The sequence below is a fragment of the Epinephelus lanceolatus genome, chromosome 16 (genome assembly GCF_041903045.1).
Source record: "Epinephelus lanceolatus isolate andai-2023 chromosome 16, ASM4190304v1, whole genome shotgun sequence".
Lineage (NCBI taxonomy): Eukaryota > Metazoa > Chordata > Actinopteri > Perciformes > Serranidae > Epinephelus > Epinephelus lanceolatus.
The window spans coordinates 10,625,616-10,652,852 of record NC_135749.1 but is presented as its reverse complement, the minus strand read 5'-3'; the positions used below and the strand labels follow the sequence as shown (position 1 = coordinate 10,652,852).

At 38.9% G+C, this 27,237-nt stretch overlaps 1 protein-coding gene across 3 annotated transcripts; it reads right to left on the bottom strand.

Annotated features, from left to right (window-relative positions):
- Positions 1 to 13,480: 13,480 nt before the first annotated feature.
- Positions 13,481 to 24,981, bottom strand: LOC117263220 (uncharacterized). 3 transcript variants are annotated; one of them, XM_033636421.2, is made up of 9 exons: positions 24,645 to 24,981; positions 23,319 to 23,415; positions 23,013 to 23,126; positions 22,022 to 22,078; positions 20,912 to 21,049; positions 20,217 to 20,264; positions 19,515 to 19,628; positions 19,106 to 19,213; positions 13,481 to 15,739 (listed from the first exon to the last, which is right to left on the bottom strand). In XM_033636421.2, exons 2-9 carry the CDS (start codon positions 23,406 to 23,408, stop codon positions 15,632 to 15,634), a joined length of 777 nt encoding a protein of 258 aa, XP_033492312.2. In that variant the 5' UTR covers positions 23,409 to 23,415; positions 24,645 to 24,981; the 3' UTR covers positions 13,481 to 15,631. The 3 variants fall into 3 exon arrangements, with proteins under 3 accessions (XP_033492312.2, XP_033492313.2, XP_033492315.2); XM_033636422.2 differs by having other exon boundaries at positions 15,404 to 15,739; positions 23,319 to 23,412; XM_033636424.2 differs by lacking the exon at positions 20,217 to 20,264 and having other exon boundaries at positions 15,404 to 15,739; positions 24,645 to 24,980.
- Positions 24,982 to 27,237: the final 2,256 nt, after the last annotated feature.

Here is a 27,237-nt window from a genome sequence, read left to right as displayed (position 1 = left end):
GTCCAAAATTATGAAAAAAAAGTCATAGTATAGGATATCATCCAAAATTATGAAAATAAGTCATAGTATAGTATGTCATCCAAAATTATGAAAAAAAAGTCATGGTATAGTATATCGTCCAAAATTATGAAAAAAAATCATAGTATAGCATGTCGTCCAAAATTATGAAAAAAAGTCATAGCATAGTATGCTGTCCAAAATCATGAAAAAATGGCATAGTATAGCATGTCATCCAAAATCATGAAAAAAAGTCATAGTATAGCATGTCATCTAAAATTATGAGAAAAAAAGTCATAGTATAGCATGTCGTCCAAAATCATGAAAAAAAGTCATAGTATAGCATGTCATCCAAAATTATGAGAAAAAAAGTCATAGTATAGCATGTCGTCCAAAATCATGAAAAAAAGTCATAGTATAGCATGTCGTCCAAAATCATGAAAAAAAGTCATAGTATAGCATGTCGTCCAAAATCATGAAAAAAAGTCATAGTATAGTATGTCGTCCAAAATTATGAAAAAAGTCACAGTATAGAATGTTGTCCAAAATTATGGAAAAAAGTCATAGTATAGCATGTCATCCAAAATTATGAAAAAAAGTCATAGTATAGTATATCATCCAAAATTATGAAAAAAGTCATAGTATAGTATGTTGTCCAAAATTATGGAAAAAAGTCATAGTATAGCATGTCATCCAAAATTATGAAAAAAAGTCATAGTATAGTATATCATCCAAAATTATGAAAAAAGTCATAGTATAGTATGTTGTCCAAAATTATGAAAAAAAGTCATAGTATAGTATATCATCCAAAATCATGAAAAAAAGTCATAGTATAGCATGTCATCGAAAATTATGGAAAAAAGTCATAGTATAGTATGTCGTCCAAAATTATGAAAAAAAGTCATAGTATAGTATGTCGTCAAAAATTATGAAAAAAAGTCATAGTATAGCATGTCATCCAAAATCATGAAAATAAGTCATAGTATAGCATGTCATCCAAAATTATGAGAAAAAAAGTCATAGTATAGAATGTCGTCCAAAATTATGAAAAAAAGTCATAGTATAGCATGTCATCCAAAATTATGAAAAAAGTCACAGTACAGCATGTCATCCAAAATTATGAGAAAAAAAGTCATATTATAGTATATCATCCAAAATTCTGAAAAAAGTCATAGTATAGCATGTCGTCCAAAATCATGAAAAAAAGTCATAGTATAGCATGTCATCCAAAATTATGAAAAAAAGTCATAGTATAGCATGTCATCCAAAATTATGAAAAAAAATCATAGTATAGCATGTCGTCCAAAATTATGAAAAAAAGTCATAGTATAGCATGTCGTCCAAAATTATGAAAAAAAGTCATAGTATAGTATGTCATCCAAAATCATGAAAAAAAGTCATAGTATAGTATGTTGTGCCAAATCATGAAAACAATCATATAGTATGTTGTCCAAAATCATGAAAAAAGTCATAGTGTAGTATTTTATCCAGAATCATGAAATAAAGTTATAGGGGGGTCTTGTTACATCTGTTCAGTGAAATGTCTTTAAAGCAGTTGGCCACTGTGGCTTTCATCATCGGACTTTCTCTGATGATGAAAGGCTCATTTTACCATCCACTCAGAATTTACCTGTACAACACACTCACTCACACTCTCTTGTGATGCAGTCAGGTAAACCTTTATAATTGTGACTTAAATAAACCTGGTCGTGGACTTCTTGAGTATGAAAGAGTGGGGGTCGGTTGGGGCACTTTTGTTTCAACATGAAATAACCTTTCATTACTCACAGACCCCTTGTGTCATGGCCAATGCCCTTTTTCCCCTCCGCTTTCCCTGTGTTTCTTCTATTTACCCCGCCCTTGTGTCTCGTGCTCCTACCTGTCTCCCTCCCTGTCTGTGTCTGTGGGGTCAGTGTGGGCGTGGTTCTCCTGGCTCTCCTGATTCACAGTTGTCCTAACCATACAATCACCCATCATCTCTCTGTGCGTACTCATCTGCCAGCCATTAGCCACTAGTGCCCCTGTATATCTGCACCAACTCCTCATTCAGCCTGCAGCAGATTGCTGCGTCAGCAGTTGTTTGCAGTTTTACACCGAGCATGAATTTTCAACCCAAAAACTAACATGGAATTTTGTAGTGATTTTGGAATAATTTCTTATGATTTGGATGGACTTCCATTTCAGCAAATGTATGCCTGCAGAAATATAAGTTTGACCAAAGTAATTCTTTGTTCTAGCTGATGTCATACCGCCCAGCAGATGCTAATGTTTTAAGTTGGTTACAGAATGATGTTAGTCACAACAGCAAGCGTTAAGCATCAAATTTGGGGTCTGATTATTTTCTGTGCAGTCAACGTAAATCCCTTCGACAGTCTCTGTCTGGATAGGTTTTTGTTGTGTGAAGTGGCCTCATTCATGAAATGTGCAAAACATGAATGTGCTATTGGTTTGCTGACTGTAGGGATGTCCACTAGCCTCATAACTGCAGACCACATGTGAACACACCAACTCAGGACCTCCACATCCAGCGTCTTCACCTGCAACATCGTCTGAGACCAGCCACCCAGACAGCTGATGCAAAGTTTCTGCACAAACCACCAGAAAACGTCTCGGGGAAGTTCATCTGCATGCTCGTTGTCCTCAGCAGGGTCTTGAGCTGATAGCAGTTCATCATCGTAACCAACTTGAGTGGGCAACTGCTCACCTTTGATGGCCTCTTGCACTTTAGAGAAGTGACAGAAGCTGACATAAGCTACAAACAATGAACACAGTTGCATTTTATTGATGGCAATTTGAATGTGTAGACATACCAGGACGAGACCCTGAGGCCCATTGTCATGCCAGTCATCCACCGCTATGACCTCATGTTATAGCCAGGTAATCCACGGCATGTTGCAAAACTGAAAACATCTCAGTTCTTGCATGGCCTGCATACTCACCAGACATGCCACACATTAAGCATGTTTTGGAAGCTCTGAATTGACGTGTACGATAGTGTGTTTCAATTCCTGCCTATATCCAGTAGCTACACACAGCCATTGAAGAGGAGAGGGCAGATAGTGTGCATAAAAAAGTCTTAGATCATTAACTTAAACCTATGAAAAATGAGATCAGAAACAGAAGTGGTCTGTTTGTCTCATGAGTTTGTCTCAGCCCTGAATTGAACCTGGTTATTTATCAGTCTTCACCAAACAAAAAGAAAAACATTGTAGGTGAAGTGAAAAGGTGCATCCTGCTTTGAAGAATGTAAATATTTGATGGTGATACATTTCACAGGGTTATACGGGGATCTGTGACGTTAGCATACAACACATACCTGCTGGGAACTTATTGTCTAATGCCAACTATTGTTAAAATGGCATTGTGGTAACACAGCACTGGGCAGGTAACACTGGTGACAGCTCTGCTCTCAACTCTTTCAACACTCCAGTTGCTTATCAGAGCATAAATCACAATGATAAAATACTGAGTGTTGTGTATACAGGTATCCAAGATTAACTCCACTCTTTCTTCCATGTTTGAGAAGAACCATTTACTCAGAGCTGTTAATACAAAGATTAATGGCCGCTGCATTGTTAGGAAAACAGTAGGCAACACAATGGCACTGTGAAAAGGCAACAATACAATGTAGGGTGTAACCAAATACAATGCAATGTGGCCAGTGCCGCACACACACTCACACACACCAAAACACACACATACTAACGCTGATTTCATCTCTGATTATTCCCATAATTACATTTCTTTTTTTAGCATCTGTCCGCTTTTGTGCGTAAGAGTCCAGTATCGCCAGTATAAGTTGGAGTTCAATTGAAGCAGGTTGGTCTCTTCTTTTTAGTAACACTGAGACTATGTTAGACCTCTAACATATATGTGTGATCTGCAGGCGTGTGTGTATAAAGGCACCAGATAAGTAATCTGTGGATATGATCAGATATTTGTGTGCCACATGGTCAGAATGAGATATAGTGCCTGCTTGTCAGAATCTTGTCATAGAAATGCAGTTTTTATTTACAGACTGCTGGATGAGAGTCTTAACTGTCTTATTGCCACAAGACCACTGGTCCACTGGACCTCTATCAGATGGAACAAATTACATACCATACTCTGCCAGACTATTGCTTTTATATTTCCCCTATGCACATATCACATACATACGTGTCACTGTCTGGTACAAATTTTGCACCTGTACTTTCTGTGTGCTTGTAACTTTTATTTTTCATTTCTTTAAAAAAAAAAAAAGTTACTATAATGCATACAAATGTTATACACAGCTGGAAAAAAAGAAAAATGTACAAATTGCATTGTTGTTGATGAAAACTAAATAAAAATTGCATTAAAAAAATAAAAGACCACAGCTATGGTTATTTATTAACAATTGGGAACACACGTCTCTATATTGAGGTCACTTTTTCCTCTTTACAGACATGCAGCACAGCACAACAGTTCTTTTATCATCCACAATGCACCAATGCAACCAAAACACATCTTAGAATAAACTCCTCTTCCAGAACACTGAAAACATTTGTCACTCATTATATAATGACCATAAAATCATAACAACAGGTATCTTTACAGCAAGTGAATTTAGCATAAACCAAGATTCAATTACAACAAAACAAAGGCTCTTTTTTTAATGAATGGATTGTGGTGCTACAATATATGGCTGTCACAGAAATTAATCAGAAATGCAGTTCCAGTCCAAGTGCACAAAATTAAACTAATTCCAGTGATGCAATATAAAACTACATATTCACTATACATACACCAGACAGCTACAGAAATAAAATACAGCAGCGCTAGTTAATCTGTCTTCTGCATTTGGCCACAAGTTCTCATCCACATCAAACCGCATGTTCTCTCTTGCAATACAGCTGGTAAAGAATCTGTGCATGCCTGATCCATCCCTGGCAGTCTCCTGCAGATGTTTTCAGACATCAAGCATTCATTGTGTCCGAGAGAGACATCTGGTGGTCATAAGCTTTCCAACTTGCAGGTTGAGGAATGAAGGTAAGGTGGAAGGAAAAGTGACACCTGACATGATCTTGTCTTTTGTTTTGCTGAAAAAAAAAAATCTTGATTAATGCCTTGTTGAAATACTGTTGGAAAAGGAACCACAGTAAGCACCTAAATGAAACAAATTCAGACTTTAATTACAGCTTTTGTACTGTAATACGTTCTTTCTTCACCAAAGAACCAATAAATGAAGCTCAGTGTGAGTTCAATCAGGAAGACTTTATTTATTCTACCTCCCACTCCCACTGCTTCCCCTAATCAGCCGACTACGGGTGTTCACACTTCTAGTTATCCAATCAAACTTCGCCACGATCTCTATCAGCCAATTTGGATGCCACTGCAAACGTTGAAATCTGCTCTCTCCTCTGCTGCTGTCAGCCGTCAATTTGGGCAGAACTGTCACACCCTCCTCCACCCTGTTCACCTCCAGCCATCGTATCCAGACTCCAGAGGCCTGTGCTATGAAGCCAGTTCAACTTACCCACGATATCTTTTCGTTATCACAGTGTGTGGATTATTTTTCCCATAAAATATTATCTGTTTTATCCTAGTTCTCATCACACAGGTGTCACATGTTATTTTGAGCTGCAATGATGGAATTAGAGTGTATAAGTGGCACTGTCAATGATCACTGCGGACTGAAATATACTTTGAGTACATTAAAATCCTGCCAAAATCATGTGTTCAGTATTGTAAAGAATCTGTTTGTTAGAAGCTTTGTTATAAAATCAGTGGGAACAGAGTTCTGGAGCAATGAAATGATTCCACTGACCCATAACAATAGGCTACATAGGCTCCTATTTTTTACCAGTCACTCTGGACTTTTGTCCATGGATACTGTTATCTTCAGTGATCTGATTGGTCAGATGTCAGGGTGTTGACAGGCTGTGATCTGATACCCTGAGCTTATGCTGAACAGCGGGTTAGCTGTTCAGCACAAGTTACCATGGTGATTTATCAGGGCAAAAAGACAACCAGCTTTGTAGTACTGAAAACATAGAACAAAAAATCATATAACAAAAACAATCCCCCATAAACTAATACATTTATGATGTAATTTGCAGCAATATATATATATATATATATATATATATATATATATATATATATATATATATATGGATAGAACATTCTTTAAGAAGAACACAAAATATAAAAGCTTTGTTTTAGCTAATTATCATATTCGCAAAATTATATTATTATATAATAATATAATATTACATGATAATTATATCATTATATGATAATAGAATTTATATATGTTTTAACATAGCCATACTAGTATATTAAGATTATTATAGATGTACCTCAAATGTGCCTGTGCTTTTTTTTTTCTTTGTTTCCTTTTCCTTGTTAATTATTTATTTAACCTAACCCCCTGGCATGTTTGTTTGAATTTTGCACTGTGGTTATTCCTACTGGTTAAATGAGTGACGTGCAATTTGATGATAAAATAATAAAAATAAATAAAAAATAATAACAATAAATATGGTATCAAGACTTCCAGTGAACAGATTCAATAATTTACTTTCTATGTTATAAATATGGAGGTAAGAAATAATTTTAAAAATCATTGATTTGCAAGCTGGCTGTTAAACAACCTGTCATGCAAAGTGTTTGCGCCCTCTTGTGGTCACAGTAAGTAACTACAACAGCACTCTACTGTCAAGTTAGACACAATTCTACAGTGACACTTCTGGCCAACACTATCAAAATAAAACCTATAGCGGTTGTGCAACAGCACAGTAGACTATGGCATCACTGACCTAGACCCCTTCTACCTGAGAGCATTTACAGTCAGCCCCTTAACCCCCTTATCAGACCATAGTAAAATCACACTCTACATTAAAACGACAGCAAACGACCCTCACACAGTAGAACCCTGCAATCTGACCTACAGAAAACAACCTTATAAATGGACAAACAAAAGCAAAGACGAATATCAGACAGCAATCAAAAATCCAATCTTTCAATCCCAATTAGACTGTTTTCTTTCCACCTCGTATCCCCTCAATCAGGATGGCCTCAGACAGGCTGTACAGGACATGTACAACATATTTGACCATGTGGCAGACTTATCCAGTCTGAAAAAGCGCCAGCACCACAGACCAAAAGACCCGACCAATGACAAGTGGTTTGACACAGAATGCAGACAACTGAGAAAAACTCTCAGAAATGTGTCAAATCAAAAACACAGACAACCTGACAACCCTGAGCTCCGCCTCCAGTACTGGGAAACACTGAGAGTATACAGAAAAACACTCAGAACTAAAAAAGAACAGCATGTGAGGCATCAGTTACAAATAATTGAAGAGTCCATTGACTCCAATGACTTCTGGAAGAAATGGCACTCTTTCAGCAAACCACAAAAAGAAAAATTGGCTATTCAAAATGGTGACATCTGGAAAAATCACTTTGAAAGTCTGTATACTGCTGTTCCCCTGAATTCGGCCCAAAACAATCTTCTCAACAAATTACAAATTTTAGAATCAGTCATTAAAGACAACCAGAACTCTCTAGACTACCAAATTACTGAAGCAGAGCTGCTGGCTAAAATTCAGGCACTGCAGCCAAAGAAAGCCAGCGGTCCTGATGGCATTTTAAATGAAATGCTAAAATTTGATGACCATAAATTTAACATTGCCATATTAAAATTATTTAACCTTATTCTGGGTGTCGGACATTTCCCTGACCTCTGGAGTGAAGGAATCATCACACCAATCTTTAAAAGTGGAAACAAATTCGACCCAAACAATTACCGAGGCATCTGTGTCAGCAGCAACCTGGGGAAGTTGTTCTGCAGCATCCTAAACAGCCAACTGCAAGACTTCCTCAGAGAACATGATGTCCTGAGCAAGAGCCAGATAGGATTCACACCCAAACATAGAACAACAGACCATATCTACACCCTTCACACCCTCATTAATAAAGACGTCCACCAAAACAAGAGGAAAATCTTCTCTTGTTTTGTGGACTTCAAAAAAGCATTCGACTCAATTTGGCATGATGGACTGTTCTTAAAATTAATTGAGAAGGGTGTAGGGGGGAAGGTCTATGACATCATCAAAACCATGTACAGTCATATGAAATGTGCTGTTAAAATTAACAACATGGAAACAGATTTCTTCCCCCAGAGTAGAGGAGTAAAACAGGGCTGCAGTCTCAGCCCCACCCTCTTCAACATTTATATCGATGAATTGGCCAAATCACTAGAACTATCTGACATCCCTGGTCTCACTCTGTCTGACACACAGGTTAAATGCCTACTTTTTGCAGATGATCTCATATTGCTGGCTCCATCAAATGAAGCACTACAACAGCAACTGGATCACCTGCAAACCTTCTGTCAGACCTGGGCCCTGACAGTAAATCTGGACAAAACCAAAATTATGATATTCCAGAAACGACCCAGGGGTCAGGGAAACCAAACCAAGTTTTTCCTGGGCTCTCATGAGGTGGAGCACACACACGACTACACATACTTAGGACTACACATCACGTCCACGGGAAACTTTAACCTGGCTGTTGATGATCTCAGAGAGAGGGGAAGAAGGGCTTTCTATGCTATAAAGAAATCTTCAAACATTAATATACCCATTAGAATCTGGCTCAAAATATTCAAATCTATAATTGAACCAGTTATTCTGTATGGTAGTGAGGTGTGGGGTCCTCTTGCAAATCAAGATTTTGAAAAATGGGACAAACACCCCATCGAAATCCTGCATACAGAGATTTGCAAGAGCATCCTCAGAGTGCACAGGAACACCCCCAACAACGGGTGCCGAGCTGAGCTAGGCCAATTCCCCCTTTTAATTAGAATTCAAAAAAGAGCCATCAAATTTTATAAACACCTTAAAACAAGTGACCCCAACTCCTACCACTACAAAGCTCTGCAATGCCAAGAGGAGAGCATGGAGAAGAGCCCCCTCAGCCAGCTGGTCCTGAGGCTCAGCTCCTCTAACAGCACAAGACCTCAGGACAGCCCTCACACAATCTGGACCCACCAAATTATAGAGAAACAAAAAGAACATTACATTAACTATTGGACATCGACCACAAAAATGCAAAGCAAACTTCAGTGTTATTTGGCTCTAAACAGACAGTACACGGTGGCAGAATATCTGAGCACCGTGACTGATGAGAAACTGAGGAAGACTTTGACCATGTACAGACTCAGTGACCACAGCTTGGCCATAGAGACGGGCAGACACAGGCAGACCTGGCTGCCCAGAGAGGACAGGTTGTGTGAGCTCTGTCCACACAGACAAGCGGAGACAGAGACACACTTCCTGTTGCACTGCAGCAAGTATGAACACATCAGAGCCGACTTCCTCTCAAAAATAAAACATAAAGTCACTGACTTTGATTCTCTGCCTGATCAAACTAAAATGCAACACATCCTTGGAGAGAACAGAGTCAGCAGCTTAGCAGCAGCAAAATATGTCAGGTTATGCCACAGCCTGAGGGACAACCATCACAACACCTGACACACCTGTCTATATTTACAGTCCTTGTAACTCACAACCTACATTTTTCTTTATTCATTTTTTTTCCTATATTATATATTGGTGTATTGTATTGTAGATTGGTGTATTTTGTATTATATATCATATATTTAATCTTTTTTTTTTATAGTTTTCTGACTTACTTTTATTATTGTACTTTATTTGTAAATTTTTAATGTCTTTGGCAATATTGTTAATCTACAGTCATGCCAATAAAGCTTATTGAAATTGAAAATTGAGAGATGTAGTTGCGCACTGTGACCACTGGAGGGCAGGTGACGTGTACAGTAGGGCAGTATCATTAATTTACCAGGATCTAGCTTGCCAAATGAGTTAATGATTTGGTCATTCAACCTCGCGGAGCTCGAATACATACTGTAAGAAAATATATTTCCCTGCTCTGTCATTATTAGCTACTTTGTGGCCCTGATTCTGAGATGCAATGTGATGCAGTCACAGCTAACATTAGCTAACATCAATAAAATGTGTATTTGATCTGTTAAACCCCCTGCTATTTTTGTTTTGTTTTGCAACTTGTGAATAGGTTTTTTTTTTCTTTTAATAGTGGTAGTCTTTCTTTTCACTAGTAAATTTATGATGTAATATGCAACAAAATACATATGTATTTATCTATTTTTATTTTTTAGATGAACAAAAAATAACGATAACTTTGTTTTAGCTAAGTATTATATTAGCTAAATTATATTATTATATAATAATATAATTCATATATTTTATAATATAGCCATAATGTTATATTGAGACTATTATATATATGTGCCTTAAATGTGCATTTGTTTGTTTGTTCTTTCCTTTTCCTTTTTTATTATGTATTTAACCTAACCCCCTGGCATGTTTAAATTTTGCACTGTGGTTATTGTTACTGGTTAAATGAGTGACGTGCAATTTGTTTGATTGTTGTTTGTTTGATTTTTGAAAAAAAAAAACAAAACCACAAAATATTAAATAATAATGATAATAATAATTAATATTGTATTAAGATTCTGGTGAACAGATTCAATAATTTGCTTTCTATGTTACAAATATGGAGGAATATGGAGGTTAGAAATTATTTTTAAAATCATTGATTTGTAAACTGGCTGTTTAACAACCTGCCATGCAAATCACAAGCGTTTACGCCCTCTTGTGGTCACAATAAGTAACTACAACAGCACTCTACCGTCAAGTTAGACACAACTCTTCAGCCATACTTCCGGCCACCACTGGCAAAATAAAATCTGTGGCGGTTGAGAGGTGTAGTTGCGCACTGTGTCTACTGGAGGGCAGATAACGTGTATAGTGGAGCGTATCATGCACCGCAGCTCGTGAAGAGTAAAGCCGTTTGTGAACTTCCGCTGAGCATAGAGCCCTGTGCTAGTGTAGGTGTGCTAGTAATATTGTTGGTTAAAACGTCCTAAATTATATTAATTTTCAATACATTTTGTTTCATGTCTTTGTGTATTTAATTCCGATTTGGATGTCGATGTTTACCTGTCAAATTAGACAATTTTACAGCGATACTTCCGGCCAACACTATCAAAATAAAACCAGTAGCGGTTGAGAGGTGTAGTTGCGCACTGTGTCCACTAGAGGGCAGATGACGTGTACAGTAGAGCGTATCATAAATTTACCAGAATCTAGCTTGCTAAATTAGATGATGATCTGGGAACTCAACATCACGGAGCTCAAATATATATTGTAAGAAAATATATTTCCCTGCTCTGTCATTATTAGCTACTTTGTGGCCCTGATTCTGAGCTGCAATGTGATGGAGTAACAGCTAACATTGAGGATAAAAATGAGGATAAAAATATACTCATGACATGTAAAAACACTGTAAGGTTTGTTAATCAACACTCAGTTCCACCTCTATTATTATTATTATTCAGTTTGTAACTAACTCTTATTGAGTTTTGATTCAGATTCAGATTCAGAATACTTTATTAATCCCTGGGGGTAAATTGTTTGAACTGAGTCTTCATTAATAATAATGTGTTCATTTCATAGAATGTGTAATAAAGAATATTAATATATATCAAATTTATATTTATCATTTTTAAATCGATATTTTATATGTATAAAATCTTTATAAATGATCATAATCCTTGAGGTTCAGATAATCGTGATACCCTCTGGTGGCCACAAGTAATGAGCATAGGAGTATCAAGTTAGACACAATACCATAAGGAAACTTCCGGTAAATACTTCCACAATGAGACTTACAGTACACATAAGATTACATGCTGTGACCGTGGTTTATCTATCTATCTATCTATCTATCTATCTATCTATCTATCTAAAGAGCAGATAAATAAATACCGAAGCTGTATGGAAGCAGTATGAGTCTAGGAGACTTGATAGTCGAAAAAGTAATCGCTATTTTTTTGTTAGCTAGCTAGCTAACGTTAGCTAGGCAATTTGTACTATAAAGCTATAAATCAGTAATCAGTTGATAAGTGCACAACTATGCTGTGTACTCAAATGTAGTCTGGGGCCGTTAGTGGCCGTTTTGGTAAGGAACCGGAACCAGGGCGAGTGAGACAGGATCCGGAATTCGATGGATGCGCCTTTCCGTCAAAATAAAAGCACCAAGCTAATAAAAATGCGGTGAAACTTTAATTTAAAGAATGTAATTTACAAGAAAAGCCCCAAGCCATTAAGTTAATCGATTTTCTTACACCCCACATCACCCCAAATCGATGGTGTGCCAGAATTTAAAGTTTTACTTTGGTGAACACTTTTACTTTGGTGAATTTGGTGAATGAATTCGGCATCCGCTCTCTAGACCGGAACCAGAATCCAGACAAAATTCAGAGTGAATAGGTGACGCGAGGCTACTCAAACGTTTCATTTTAAGTGTTTACTAAAAGAAATCACATGTTACTATCTCTCTTTTCCACAGATTTTAGTCTTTACACTTGTTAAGCTGGTACCTGGCAGACGGGCAATGGAATCCTATCTGTACACTGCCCTCTTGTGGTGACACTGCGTTACTACACTTATGTGCTCGTGTCGTCATTATTACAGTCTGTGGTGTCAAGTTAGACGCACTCACACAGCGATACTTCCGGGAAGTATTTTCAAAATAAAAGCGATAATATAAGTTGTAACTGCGCATTGTGTCCACCAGAGGGCAGCATTTACACGTGCTTGAATTACATAGGATTATTAACTGCTGTCTGTAGGCATGAACTCTACCAAGCTTCAAGGTATACATAATTGCATATAAAGACTATTATAGATGTGCCTTTATTTTATTTTTTTGCTTCATTTTTTACTATTTATTTAACCTAAACCTCCCACCATTTTTGTTTTGCAACTTGTGAATTGACTTTTTTGTTTTAATAATTAATGTTTTTATATAACCACTTACTGAAATATAAAAAGAAATAGTTAAAACAAAAATCATATAACACCCCGCCCCATACACTAGTAAATGTATGATGTAATATGCAACATAATACATGTGTTTAGATACCGGTAGATCAATTTTTATTTTTTTAGAGACACAAAATACGAAAGCTTTATTTTAGCTTAATGTCATATTAGCTAAATTATATAATCAAATAATAATATTATGTTATGATTATATTATTATATAATAACATAATGTATATATTTTATAATATAGCCATTTTTGTTTTGCTTTTTTTATTAATAGTTTATCTCTTCACAAGTACATTTATGATGTAATATGCAAAATAATACATATGTATTTAGATAGATCGATTTTTATTTTTTAGATGAACACAAAATACGAAAGTTTTGTTTTAGCTAATTATTATATTAGCTAAATTATTATTCAGGAAATTAACAAGGCAAGAAACAGGAAATTTAAAGTCCCACATATACTGTGTGTGTAAAACTATATAAGGACATGTTTGAAAAGAAAAGCTTCAGTAACAACACTACAGTATTAAATGTGATTATCAGTGATTGAGAGTGATCATAGATAACAATTCTTTTTCATTTTTACTGGTGCAGCACTAACTTTTATTTCATTGTAAATAAAATGTTAATACATTCATTTACAGTTCATCATGCCATTCTGTGGTATTCACAAAGTCCTGACAATATTAACAAACCAGTGCAGGAAAACATACACTGTCAACACATGTCTGACATGAATCTGAACAGGGAAACTAACTGAGGCCTCTGTTTTACAAATATCAATGTTGTAAGTCCAAACTCAGTCCAATTTTCTGAAGTGTTTTTGCCAAGTTTCCTTCAAACAATGAGCAACTACAGGGACTACAGTTACAATATCATTTACAGACACATTTCTCTCTTACATGAAAACACACCAAGCAGCTGTTTGATTGTGTGATAAAGGCAGATACCCACAGCTACTTAGTAAAAAGACTCCTGTGACATGTTGACCTATGTCACAAAGAATTCCCTCCCACCTCAAACACATAAACACACTTCCTGGGCGCAAAAAAGTGAAATTATTGCAGCAAGCTGCACTTTGCCACTGCTTGGTGTGTTCTCAGCAGATCTCCACAATGGTACCCTGGCTACCGGCCTGCTGCTGTGCCTTTAAAGTTCAGCTCTAGAGGAGAGACAATTTCATTCATGAATTAAGGACATCTCAGTCATGTCTAATGAGAGACAGCAAGCCCATGATCAATATTAGCATTAGCTTAGGTTTGACACCGTTATAGATGCTGCTTGTTTAAACAGCCTCGCATATGGCTTCAGCATTACCTTGCTGGTATGTTCCAGTGTTTGTGAGTCTATTAAAAATCTCCATTTTATGATAACATATAGTAATCTCATTGTATCCAGATAACAAGTGGTGGCCATATCCATCCATTCATTATGTTATCAAGGCAGTGGACCACATGTTCCGCAGCACTTCCTCCAGCTGTTATAGGGAGGCATCCAGCGGACATTTCTTATTAATGTGACGGAGCAGCTCTCGACTCAGAGCTCCACACGACTCTCATGAACAGGAGAGCAGTGGAAAGATTATTAGCAGGATTACTGTGGCTTGTGATTGAAGACTGGAAAGTAAAAAGAGACAGATAAATGGATTTGATTGTCTCCAAAGTGGGAATTTGTTTACACGGTTTGCATTATGCCACAAACAGGGACTGGAGTTTTTTTTTTAGCATTAAGAGAAATTGAGGGTACTGTTGTTTTTGGAGCTTGACTCAAAGTCTGAATGTCTCGCCCTCTGCTGCCTCTTCTAAACCCCAAAACCAGATGTAAGTGCTTAATCACTGGAGGGCTTTGCGTTTTAATCAAGATAACAGGTCTAAAATAATATAACTAACAATGAATGGACATATAAACAGTAGATTAGCTGCTGTGATACTCTGTCATTACAAATTCTGTAATGGCGATAAGACAAGTTTTATAGAGACAAGTTTGAAATATACTCAGTGAAACAAAATCGTATTTAATCAGTCCAATATGCTTTAGGCAAGAGAGGTTTAAGATCTTCGAAAGGCAAAATAGTACAAGGTTATTATATCTGCCTTCTTTCTAATAACACAAAATGTGCACTGACTATTAGTGAATATATTCTACATACTCTTAATAGTGACCAAGATCTCTGCTTGTCCCTCACTGTCAAAGCTGAGAATCTTGTTTTCTGCTGCTTTTTATTTCTCACTATTTATTTTAGTGATGTTAGTATTTGAAGAATAAATCAACATTACTAATAACACTGATCCATATCATCACCACAACATCGTGTGCTAACACTGATTCTGTGTTAGCACACGATGTTGTGGTGATGATATGGATCAGTGTGTGCACACGATGTTGTGGTGATGATATCGTGTGCACACACTGATCCATATCATCACCACAACATCGTGTGCTAACACTGATTCTGTGTTCATGTCATGCCAGAAGTGAAAGGACAGAGTTACGACTTTTTGGGACATTCACATTTATTTTTTGAACAATTCTTATTCTGTTCATGATCTTGAACTGCTACCATCAGCACGTGTCACTGTGATACACGAGTCATCAAGCTAAACGGGAGGTTACTGAGTCCTGATTTGAGTGACCAGCAGAGGGCTGTCAAAAATATTAATTACGTCCATATTTACACTCTGACTGACATGACATGACACCACAGGGAGCAGTGTGTGTCGAGTTCAGGGCTCTGAGGTCACAGATTCGATCGGCTCCACCTGGGGTTCAGTGGGTGGGGTGGAGATGTCCTCCACCTGCTCTGAATCTGGTTCGGTCACAACTACAGCCACCTGTTAACACAGAGAGAGCAGTGAAACATGAATAGGATGTGCAGAAAATATTAACATGTTGAGTGGTTATTTAAGTGTGTGGTCACACGTGTCCCGATTGTTTTGAGCCCATGTCATGTTGGCTCTGTGAGAACACTGCTGGTTAAATCCTACTGTGGTTAGGGTTGCAGCGATATTCTGGTTTTAAGGTACACAGTGATATAAAAGTTGACGGTTATCATACTGTGTACATTTGTTTATCTACAATATTGGAAAAAAAGCAACTGGACAGATAATCTCCCCTTTGTTTTTGTTATTTTCAAAGAGGAGACTTTCAAGTTTCAGTTTTACTAACAAATAACCCTTCCATTTTCTTCCTTTGAGGGTCATTCTGACTGATGAAAATAAAAATTCTGTAATACTGTGAAACTACGATATTTCCTGAGACAGTTATTGTACCTTGTGGACCAAATACCTCAGATCACATGCAAACTGCATGCTGTGGTTCAACATGACGTGAACCAACCATAGACTGTATAAAAATAATGGACAGAAACTATGCTCAAATTAAACAGGATGATGACACTGACCCTTGTGTAAATTAAATTTTGTGTTTTTTGTGAGCTTGGTGGAGAATGAATTTCATTTTGCTTAACTGCCCCATGTAGAGACTAGGAGGAAACTTTTCAGCTAAGAAGCCCTTATTCAATGTGGTTATCTGAGGGTAAGATTTTGTTCTGGCTCTTTAATGATGAGATTTTTTTTCTTAGCAAGATTTATAGAAAATGTATGGAAACATTAAAAAAAAAAGACCTTTTTGGTATGAATTTTTTTGGAACAGTATGCTATGGCTTGTCACAAACAAACAAACAAACAAAAAACTCATTACTGTGTGAGCTCTGCAGTAAAGATTAATGAAGTCCAAGGTCACTTTGGGGATTTTGTAGCTACATCTATCAGTAAGGTCTTTTTTAAACCACAGTTTTTGTTTGTTGGATTGAAAATAGTTATCTAAGAGACTTAATATTAACAACTCTTGTTAAATTTTTGACAAATCAATGTGTAAATGAGGTAATGTTTAGATAAAAAAACAGGTGTGAACACACTTAAAGAGCAGAGCACAATGCAGAGTCATATGAAACTATGTACAGTGTGCAGGGGCTCTGTCTCTGTTTCTGTGGAGGACACTTTATAGATATATAATGAACAGTGTTGGGGTGAAGAGAAGTATTCAAATGTATAAGTTTTATTACTTTGATGAAGTAATTAAAATACATACAGTATCTCATATAAGTGAGTACACCCCTCCCATTTTTGCAAATATTTTATTATATCTTGTCATGGGACAACACTATAGAAATGACACTTTGATATAACTTAAAGTAGTCAGTGTACAGCTTGTATAGTAGCATAGATTTACCTTCCTCTGAAAATTACTCAAAACACAGCCATCAACATCTCAACAGCTGGCAACATAAGTGAGTACACCCCACAGTGAACATGTCCAAATTGTGCCTAAAGTGTCAATATTTTGTGTGCCAACCATTATTATCTAGCACTGCCTTAACCCTTTTGGGCATGGAATTCACCAGAGCTCACAGGTTGCTTCAGGAATCCTCTCCCACTCCTCCATGATGACATCATGGAGCAGATGGATGTGACAACACCTTGCACTACCCCACATTCAGCTTGAGGATGGCCCACAGGTGCACAGCTGAGTTTAGGGCTGGATACATACTTGGCCAGTCCATCACCTTTACCTTCAGCTTCCTCAGCAAGGCAGATGTCATCTTCTAGGTGTGTTTTGGGTCATACTATACAAGCTGTACACTGACTACTTTAAGTTATATCAAAGTGTCATTTCTATAGTGTTGTCCCATGACAAGATATAATAAAATATTTGCAAAAATGGGAGGGGTGTACTCACTTATATGAGATACTGTACATGACTTATTACATTTTAAAGGGATAGTGCACCCAAAAATGAAAATTCAGCCATTATCTACTCATCCATATGCTGATGGAGGCCCTGGTGAAGTTTTAGAGTCCTCACATCCCTTGCGGAGATCGGCGGGGGGGAGCGGCCAGCACACCTAATGGCAGACGGCGCCCCAGACTAATGTCCAAGAACACAAAATTGAATCCACAGAGTATCTCCATACTGCTCATCCATAGTGATCCAAGTGTGCTGCAGCCACAACATAAAAAGTTGTTTCGAAAAACGTCATATGAACTCTGTTTTTAGTCTCACTGTAGCCTGTAGCTCTGACTGCTTCTCTGTGCTCCGCGCTCACGTGCGCACCTGCGCGAGACCAACGAAAGCATGAGCTTTGCTCACCCGTGTTTACATCATGTGACACGTGCACCGCAGGGAGAGACAGCAGTAACCATAGAGCTAAAAGATAATTTGCACTACAGTCTTTTAGCAAAGAAGACTTTGAAATTGAGGAGGAACAGCATTTCTTTGTTGAGCCGTATTTGTTTGAGCCCAAGTATACGGACAGAACTCAGGCTACTGGACGAAGCAGCCGCCGCAGCTCATGAGCCTAACCCTCAGCCAGCCGCAGAATACCGGAGTCAAGCACTGGAAACCTGGTGGTGTAGTTGTTTCAAATGCAAAGCAATGCCAACAGGTGAGGAAAGTCTTTGCTGCTCAAACTGGGAATTGGCAATGCCTGCACTTGAGAATCTGGACATCAGTACTGACGAGACTGCTGCTTTTCAGAGATTACCGATCACCCTGAGCGCGCACACGTGAGTGCGGAGCACAGAGAAGCAGTCAGAGCTACAGGCTACAGTGAGGCTAAAAACAGAGTTCATATGACGTTTTTCAAAACAACTTTTTATGTCGCGGCTGCAGCACACTTGGATCACTACGGATGAGCAGTACGGAGATACTTTGTGGATTCAATTTTGTGTTCTTGGACGTTAGTCTGGGGCGCCGTCTGCCATTAGGTGTGCTGGCCGCTCCACCCGCCGATCTCCGCAAGGGCCTCCATCGGCATATGGGTGAGTAGATAATGGCTGAATTTTCATTTTTGGGTGCACTATCCCTTTAATAGGGTAACTAGTAATCCGTAACCTATTACATTTCAAAAGTAATCTTCCCAATACTGATTATGAACACAGTGGAATTAAAAGAAAACATGAGGGGCTACAGAGTGCCACACAGGCCTCTCCTAAGAGGAGACAAATGTTTCAGTCCAGGAGGTGCACCGGGCTCAAGAAACATATTGTGTACATAGCAGTCCAAATATATGGCACCATGGATATGCCACTGCCAAACAGTGAATCAGAAATATACATAACAAATAAGGCAACTAAGGGAATAACCTCAATTGGGCACCCTTCACCATGTACTTAACAGAGACTGTGTTTTCTTAGTACCTGAGATGACTCGGCTGCAGCTGGAGCAGCCTGAACAGCTGGAGCAACCTGAACAGCTGGAACAGGTGGGGGGCGTGTCTGTGGATAGACAGGTCTCTGGCTGGGAGCCTGCAGGACACACACAAACACACACACATTTAACTGTTGCTATGTTTGGTACAGTAAGAAGTTGTTTCATCTCGGCCTTTTGCCAAACTAAATTTGACTACTGGAAATAACAAGACTCACTTTTAATGGCTCAATTACATTTTCATTTAAGTGAGCACAAAAAATAAAGGAGAGGTGGGAGCTTCTTAAACAGAGAATGCCATCTCACCTAACCACATTTCACATACTGTACACCAACCACCACTATCCAATGTAAAAACTTTGCCGTACATTATTTGGGTACTTTTTAATCAGTGCTCACCCGGGCTCCACCAGCAGCTAGGACGCTGAGTCCGAACAGCATGGCAGTGATGCAGATCAACAGCTCCAGCACCAGAAAGATCACCAGCGTCCCCAGGATCCCGTCGATCAGCAGCTAGCCAGAGAAATGCAAGAGCATATGAGGTGACAAAACAGGAAGACTTTGTAAACTGCAAAGTGTTTCTAGCTGTGATACTGAAGAAAAAAATAGAAGTGTAAAAGACATGGGACATCTTGTCTGTTACTAAAATGTCCAGTGTGTAGGATTCAGAGGGATATATTGGCAGAACTGGAATGTAAAAGTATGTTTCCTTTACTATCCTGAAAATAAGAATCGTTGCATTTTCATTAGCTGAGACTGAGCTGTTTATATCTACACAGGGAACAGATCCTTGTCTATGTAGATCGCCATATTGCACCACCATGTTTCTACAGTAGCCGAAAACGGACAAACCGCACACTGGCTCTAGATTTGTGTTTTCGGATCAGCCATGGCTTGTTCATCATTTGTTTTGGAGGGGAAGAGATAATTCAATCAATTCAATGCAATCTGCAATTCTCACTGCTCGATGCCAGTAAATCCCCCTAAATCTTACACACTGTTCCTTTAAAGACATTTCTGTCTCCTACATGCACTCTACAAGACAGGACAATATAATCCATCTGACCAAAATATTAGTTGTAACAGTAGTCAATCACTTACTTTACACTTTTGCTCGATCAGCCCGGTGCATTTCCTGAAACAATGTTGCTGCAGTGGACAGTGAAGACAAAAAAACATAAAGTCTGCTTTTTCACAACATGTAGTGTCAACTATGGAGTCATAGTTACATACATTCATGTGATTCTCCTACCGGTCGACACATTAAAGTGTGCTTTTCAAGTCAACATACTGTAACACTTCAAATGATATAAAAGAAGCATAGAGAGGCAATGAGAAAATGCAGGAACTATCAACTCATCACAGCGGCCAGGAAATATCTGTGATGATGTGACAGCAGCTCAACCGCTGCCACTTCTGGACTGTAAATGTGTTTTTCACATTTACATTGTGACACAGTGTAAACACTTGTCACTTTGCTCCTAGTTTGATTCAAACAAAGTATGGTCGCACAACCTGAGAGGGTTTATAAAATATTTCTGTCCTGCAAACATTGTTTCAGTCTTGCACCAGGCAAGACTTCATCATGAAGATGTAATTCAGTTATGTGCTGTGGATGTTAGTCCTAATCAGACTGTAACTGGCCTTGACTACAGTTTCACAGCAGTAAAGCTTCAGTACAGTCGTAGCTATTCTCTTTTGCCAGTGATTGTTTTATGTTCATTAAAACCTCAATCTATTTAAGTCATATAGTGGCCTGTGTGTGTGTGTGTGTGTGTGGGGTTTAAAGACAATACCACGGCATGCAGCTCCAGCCTGCGGCAGTGTTCACAGTGGTAAGAGTCCTGGCGGTAGGGCAGGTGTTTGGACATCAGACCCAGGGCAGCAGTGGCAAATGCAGCGCTGATGAGGTGCAGCACCAGGACAACTTTCACCTGCAAATGTTAACAGAAGTGCTCATTTACTATACTAGGGCTTAGAAAGAGTGTTTTACGTTGCTGCATCATGCCTGGAAGGCATGGATATTCTTCCCAGTGTTGAATCAGATCTGCCTCCAGGGCCTGGGTCGAAACACAACGTGCTCCCTGTGATCCTGTGGACGCCGCCATTGTTGTTGTTGCTTGCAGGCTTGTCAGTGTTGCCAGATCTTGGGAGAGAAACAAGCAACCAGGGCTATGGAAACAAGCCCAAAAGAAGCGACTCGTGGCAGACTATCTGCCAACTCACCTCTGACCCAAGGTGGCTCCCAAGATCCTCTGCGATGTCAAAATCGGGGTGAAAATCGTGTAATGTGAACTAGCCTTAAGTGGACTTTTTTAGTCAGCTACATCTCTGTGTGCAACAAAACAACACTAACAAAAAATTTACAACTAGCCTCAAATGTGAGCTACCCTGATTGTGTCTATGACATTTGCATGTCCGCAGTTAACTTGTATAATGCGGTGACATATTTGGCAGGATTTAGGGATTTTAATGTCAGCTCAACCTATGTTCCACATATGTTTCAGGTCAAGTAATGACACTAAAAAGCTAATAAGGGGATCTCTGAGCTTAGTTTACTTTCTTACAGTTCCCAGATGGCCCCACTAAACACTATCATTTTTTTAAATATTCTTACAGTAAATGACGATGCAGTGTTGTATGTGTACTTCATAACTTTATCTAACTTCATCTTCTTTTAATTTCTTGTATCATTAACTAAAGTAGTTTTTGTTGTAGCCACTAAACGGGGAGTTCATGATAATTTTATTGTGCAGCACCAGTACAATATTATAGGGTTTGACAGTGTGTGCATCCTGTCCTGAGTCTGTCCACATAAAGAGGAGGAGTTAGTGAAATATTCATAACACACCCATATCAGGGACACAGCTGTTGTGCACAACAGTGACCTGTATCATTATACTCACCCAAAACAGAGTGGGTCTCCTCCCGCTGTGGATCAGCACTGAGCCAGACAAGGTCACCTGGTGGGTTCAAATACAACTTACTAAGACACAGCATTTGTAGGAAATGACAGTTAGATTTTAAAGGGGACCTTTAATGCTTCTCTGTATTTTGTGTCTCATATCGTGTTACAATGAGGATGTTCATATTTAATGTGGCTAAAATTTCAAATAATCAAGTAAACGCATGTATATGTAATCCCTGTGAGCAAAAATCTTAGGTTTCCTACCAAGATGAATATTTTGTTTCCAACATTTTTTTCTACTCTGACCACACATCATAATGTGCCAGATTTCTTTATATGGTCATCTGCTAATGTAAGTGTTTACATTACGTAGCCTACACTGCTACATGAAGCTGCGTGCATCATATTCCTACTGGAGCATATCTAGTTGTATTTAGAAGTGGGTTTTTTTTTTACTGTACAAAGCACCACTATTCTCCGTTACAGTCATTCCCCAGGTGCAAGTAGGCTACACTGTTAACGTACATGTAGCTAAATGCTAACGTCAGGAAAACATGTAATCTTTGTTGAAGTTGATGTTAATTTCTCCTTAGTTTCAGATCATATTCCTGCTGGAACATGTCCAGTTGCGTGAGACACTTCTGTTGGTGTTGTTTCATTGTTAAATGAGCCATTATTCGCTGTAAGAGTCATTTACAGACAAAGCAGAATGGGCTTTTTCAGGATGGGGGAAATAAGAGACAGGCGATAAAATGGAGTGTTCCAGCACAGACAGTATGAGGAAAATAAAGTGTCTTTTGACCACCAAAGCCTGTAAACATGTTCTATTAGAAACCCTTAAATACAAGTATGAACCTGGGAACTTGCGCAGTAGGTCCTCTTTAATATCAAATATACAAGTTCTTCTTAATAAAGTGCAGGGAAAACTACAAAAGCATGACAACCTGGTGGGTTTAACAGAACTTCTCATTCAATGGCCTTTAACTGACCTGTATGACAACGATCAGGAAGAGCGCCACATCTCCTGTAAAGTGGACCTCATGGATCTGGAGCACGGAGGCACTCAGACAGAGAATCAAAGCCCCAATAACGACCTGGATCGCCTGAGAGGGAAGACAAGGTGATCAGCATGTTGAGTACTACAGATGCATTCAAAAAACATGGCAAACAGTCAGAAATTAAGAGCTCTTTGTAATTAGCTCTTTAATTATAGTGTGTATATGTGGGTTTGAATCACTGATTGACATGGCATATTGTAGGTGGTTTAGTTACAAACTCTGAATACTTCTGCTCACCCCCAAAGTCTTAGGCTCCATCTTCAGGTGGGACTGCAGTTGGCCTGGGGACAGTGTCCCCACTGCAGGCGTTGGGTCTTTGTCAGTCATCCTGCTGCTGAGGGAGAAACAAACAGTACGCAGAAAAGGATTCAATCAAAGAGTAAGAGTATAGATAATGAACAGAGAGGGTAGTTAAATGGTTTGGGAGGAGATTAGGATAAATAAAGTGTGAGATGGACAGGATGGACAGGAGGTGAAAATCATAATCTCATCATAAACTCCTTTCACTTATGAAGACACACGAAAGACGTAGTTAAAAGCTCAGAAAAGTAAGTGGACCTTGAGTTAACATTACTTTGTCAAAAATGTTTGTATGTGTTCAAAAGTACAATAACAATTCACCCCACATATATTATAGTCACATCTAATCCACTGACCTGTCACACATATTTGTAACCCTATTTTAAAGTCTAAATAATATTCTGCTGTGTTCTGGGATTGGCAATAAGCAACACTGTGATCAAATGCCCCGCTGTCCCCTACTGTCACTCTGGGTGGATTTTAGGTTGCTGGAATGTCATTATGTCCCCTTACTGGATGTGTTAAACTGACTGGCAGCCCTCATAGCCACCAGGGGCTTCATTTTGTAAGCAAATTTGGTAAGTATTAAAGTTCCTATAATGAGTGCAAGATTAGTGAGCCTGGCACATGGATGCCTCAACATTATTCACTGGTGCATTTTCTGCATCAGCACTGATGTTAGAGTATAAATGATGAACAAGCAGGATCCAGGCCAAAGCCTGAAGCCTGACTTTAAATGCCAACGCACATCACTGTTACAGCCTTGAGTCAGCAAAACTACAGGACTTCCGAAGAGACAACAAAAATAGTGTGGCGTTCGCAATCATTAAAGGTTGAGTATTGCATAAATATTAGAGAATATTCCAGACATTTTTAATTATAGATAGCAACCGCCAAAAGCACCCATTTCTATGAACTCTATGCAGACAGAATAGCATCCAGAGCTCCATGGAGTTCATGCAGGTCCGCAGCAGAGACTCATGATGCTGATGGGACCGCAGTAGATTTTGGCACAGCTGCAGGAGCCGACCCAGCCCAAGTACAGGCCGTTCCGTGCAGGACTCCTTGTGATGTTTAGGACAAGCCGCCTTACTGGGTTTATATCGTTCTTTCCTACTAAATGTGTCCATACAAACTACTGTGATGCAAAATACAAGCTGACGTTTCACCTCCTCAGCGCTGTTTTCAATGTCACTTCGTCCGGTCCCAGGTTACCTGCGCTAGTCTCTTGCGGGACAAAATGCGGCGAGCAGATGATCTTACCTTAGCTGTGTGTCAGCGGCTCGCCGTTTCTTCCTTTCTGCTCGGTTAAGGGGTACAGCCACGGGTGTTGTCAATACTGTGTGGGTGCTCTGCAGGCTGCAGCAGGGTGTGTTCGGGAGCTGGATTTCACTGCAGCGCACTGATGTAGCGACTTGTTCTGCAGACTCGCTGTCTGATGCAGTTCATATGCACGACTGCAGGCAGGGGAGTCTGCAGCGGGCTGATCTCCTGTTACACAGACAGTGGCTTCATAAAAAAGTGACACACAGCTAACTCTAAATGATGCTTTATCGAGACTAGTTTAGTCTCAGCTGTCAGAGGACACACAGAAACCACAATCTATCCCACAGCCACAACAAACCAGGTGCAGTGACGCCCCCAGAAATGTTTCACAGGGGTGCCACACGGGGCCACTAAAAATCTTGGGGTGGCACACCAAAATCAAAAGTCATAACTAAATTCTAGAAATCTAATTATGCTGTTGAAGTATACAGGCTAGCTGAAAACTATGTCCATATGAGAGTTAAGGAATCGCATACTGACTTACTTAAGTTTCTTATTTTACTATTTAGTTTTTACAGTATTTACCTGTAGTTAATAATTTCAGTTCCACAAAAATTCTGTTTTAATGTGTACATGTTTTGTTGTGTTCACACCGAGCACAAATAAAACAATTTGTGCCAGTGAATTAGATGTAAAGTCAATGTAAAGATGGATTAGACGCGAAATTCCCACAATGCAAAAAATGTGGCGCAAATGAAGTAAGCAGCAAGATTTCACATCATACGTTGATTCATGAGAGTTGAAATATCTGAACTTCAGCGACCAATTTGTACCACGATAGCCAATAAGCACTGAGATCCTCCAGAAGTGTATGATGCCAAGGACGTAGAGGTGGAAGTTCATTCATCGAATCAGTGATTTCACACAAATATGATGTGGGTCCTAAGGTACTGACCTGTAATGACCTAAAATAATGACCTAAGGTACTGAACTTTTGGTCTCGGGACACCAAGTTTCGGTCAGGTAACACTTGTTTATCATAGCAAAGGTGATCGCGCCATCTGTGACTCTCCTTGTGCTAGCCTTGTGCTTTCCGAGATCTAATGTAGGATATCCATTTAGGGCGGCAGTAAAGGAGGAGATTTGATGAAGGATGTCCATCTAGGGATAGAAAAAGGTATAAAAACTCACAGTTTTAGAGAAGTGCAGATCCCCTGATCAATTGCTGGGGGACACTTTGTTGCTCTGAACAAGAACCAGAGCTGAACAAAGTTTTTCCATCTGAGAAGATATCAACAACTTTGGTGTTGCCATGGCCTGTGACGAGCCAGAGCCTGATGAGATGGGGTTACTAAGAGTGCTTGAGCTCATCTTGTTTGTACTCAATCTCCTAAGCGAGGTGCTGTTATCGATTTTAAAGATTTTTACATTTTTACCTCCAACCTTGTTCTTCAGAAATCAAAGTGAAGGCTCTTATCGGTTAGTCTAGACTCAAAATTTAACATTTCCCTAGCAGCTAAAGTAAACTTGCAGCTTAAATAATTTCCAGCAACCACAACTGTTACCTTTTAGAAGGGAGCTGTCGTCAACTTAATTGTTCTCTCTAGTAATTCTATGTTACAGACCACTGAGGGTGCTAGTGAGAGGCCAGTGGGGAAGGCTTTAGGAAGAAGACAGTTAATAGCTAGATGAATCACCTTCGCATCAGTCTATGTAATGATTAGAATCTTGCACTGTAGGTGAACAGGTAAGCTAATCTTTTCCACTTTAATGTGAAGGCTGGTCTGGACTCTTGTACAGGAGTGCCAAGGTAACATAAGGAACAAAACATTTACTGGTAACAAGCCTTTGAAGTTTAGGGGAGACTTGTGGGCACCCATAGAACCCACTGTCATTCAGATATCTTAAGGTGAGAGTTCAAGGGACCCCTTTTACAATTGCCATGCCAGTTGCTCCCTCACCAATTTAGCCAGGTGTTGGAGCTTTATTTCCCCCCCTTCCCAACAAGCTATGCCATCATGGTTGGAAGCAATGGATGCCTTTGGTTGTCTAGTTTCACAAGACACCACTACCTTTGTGCCAGGTTAAAAAATGAGCATGCCACAGTCTCTTAAAGACAGTGCATTTCTTCCCCATTCATTTTTATCAGGGTGGACAAGTGCACCAAAAATCACTTTTCCAAAATAACTTTGTGTCATATTTGCTGAAAACTGTCACAATATTCTGAAAGAAGTACATGACATGGATAGTCTTTTAAAAAAAACATATCCCTTCTCCTCTTCACATCTGTAGTGTGTGGAAACAGGTGAATAGTGTTTACAGTTTTGGGAAAGTGGTCTGTCTTTTGGTAGATGGCATCATGGTCTGGGATGTTTAGTTAACAGGCCAAGTTATAGTGTGAAAGCAGTCGGGAAAGACTGAAAACCCAGGACTTTAGTTTGGGTAAAAATAAATTTTGGCCACAAGGGGGCACCAACAGACAAGCACGTTTTCTATGGCTATGACAGTGCATGTGGATAAAGTATGGGTATAGCAATCAAGCCATGAGCCTCATAATGCTAAAAGAAGACTTACAATGGGAACTCTAAAT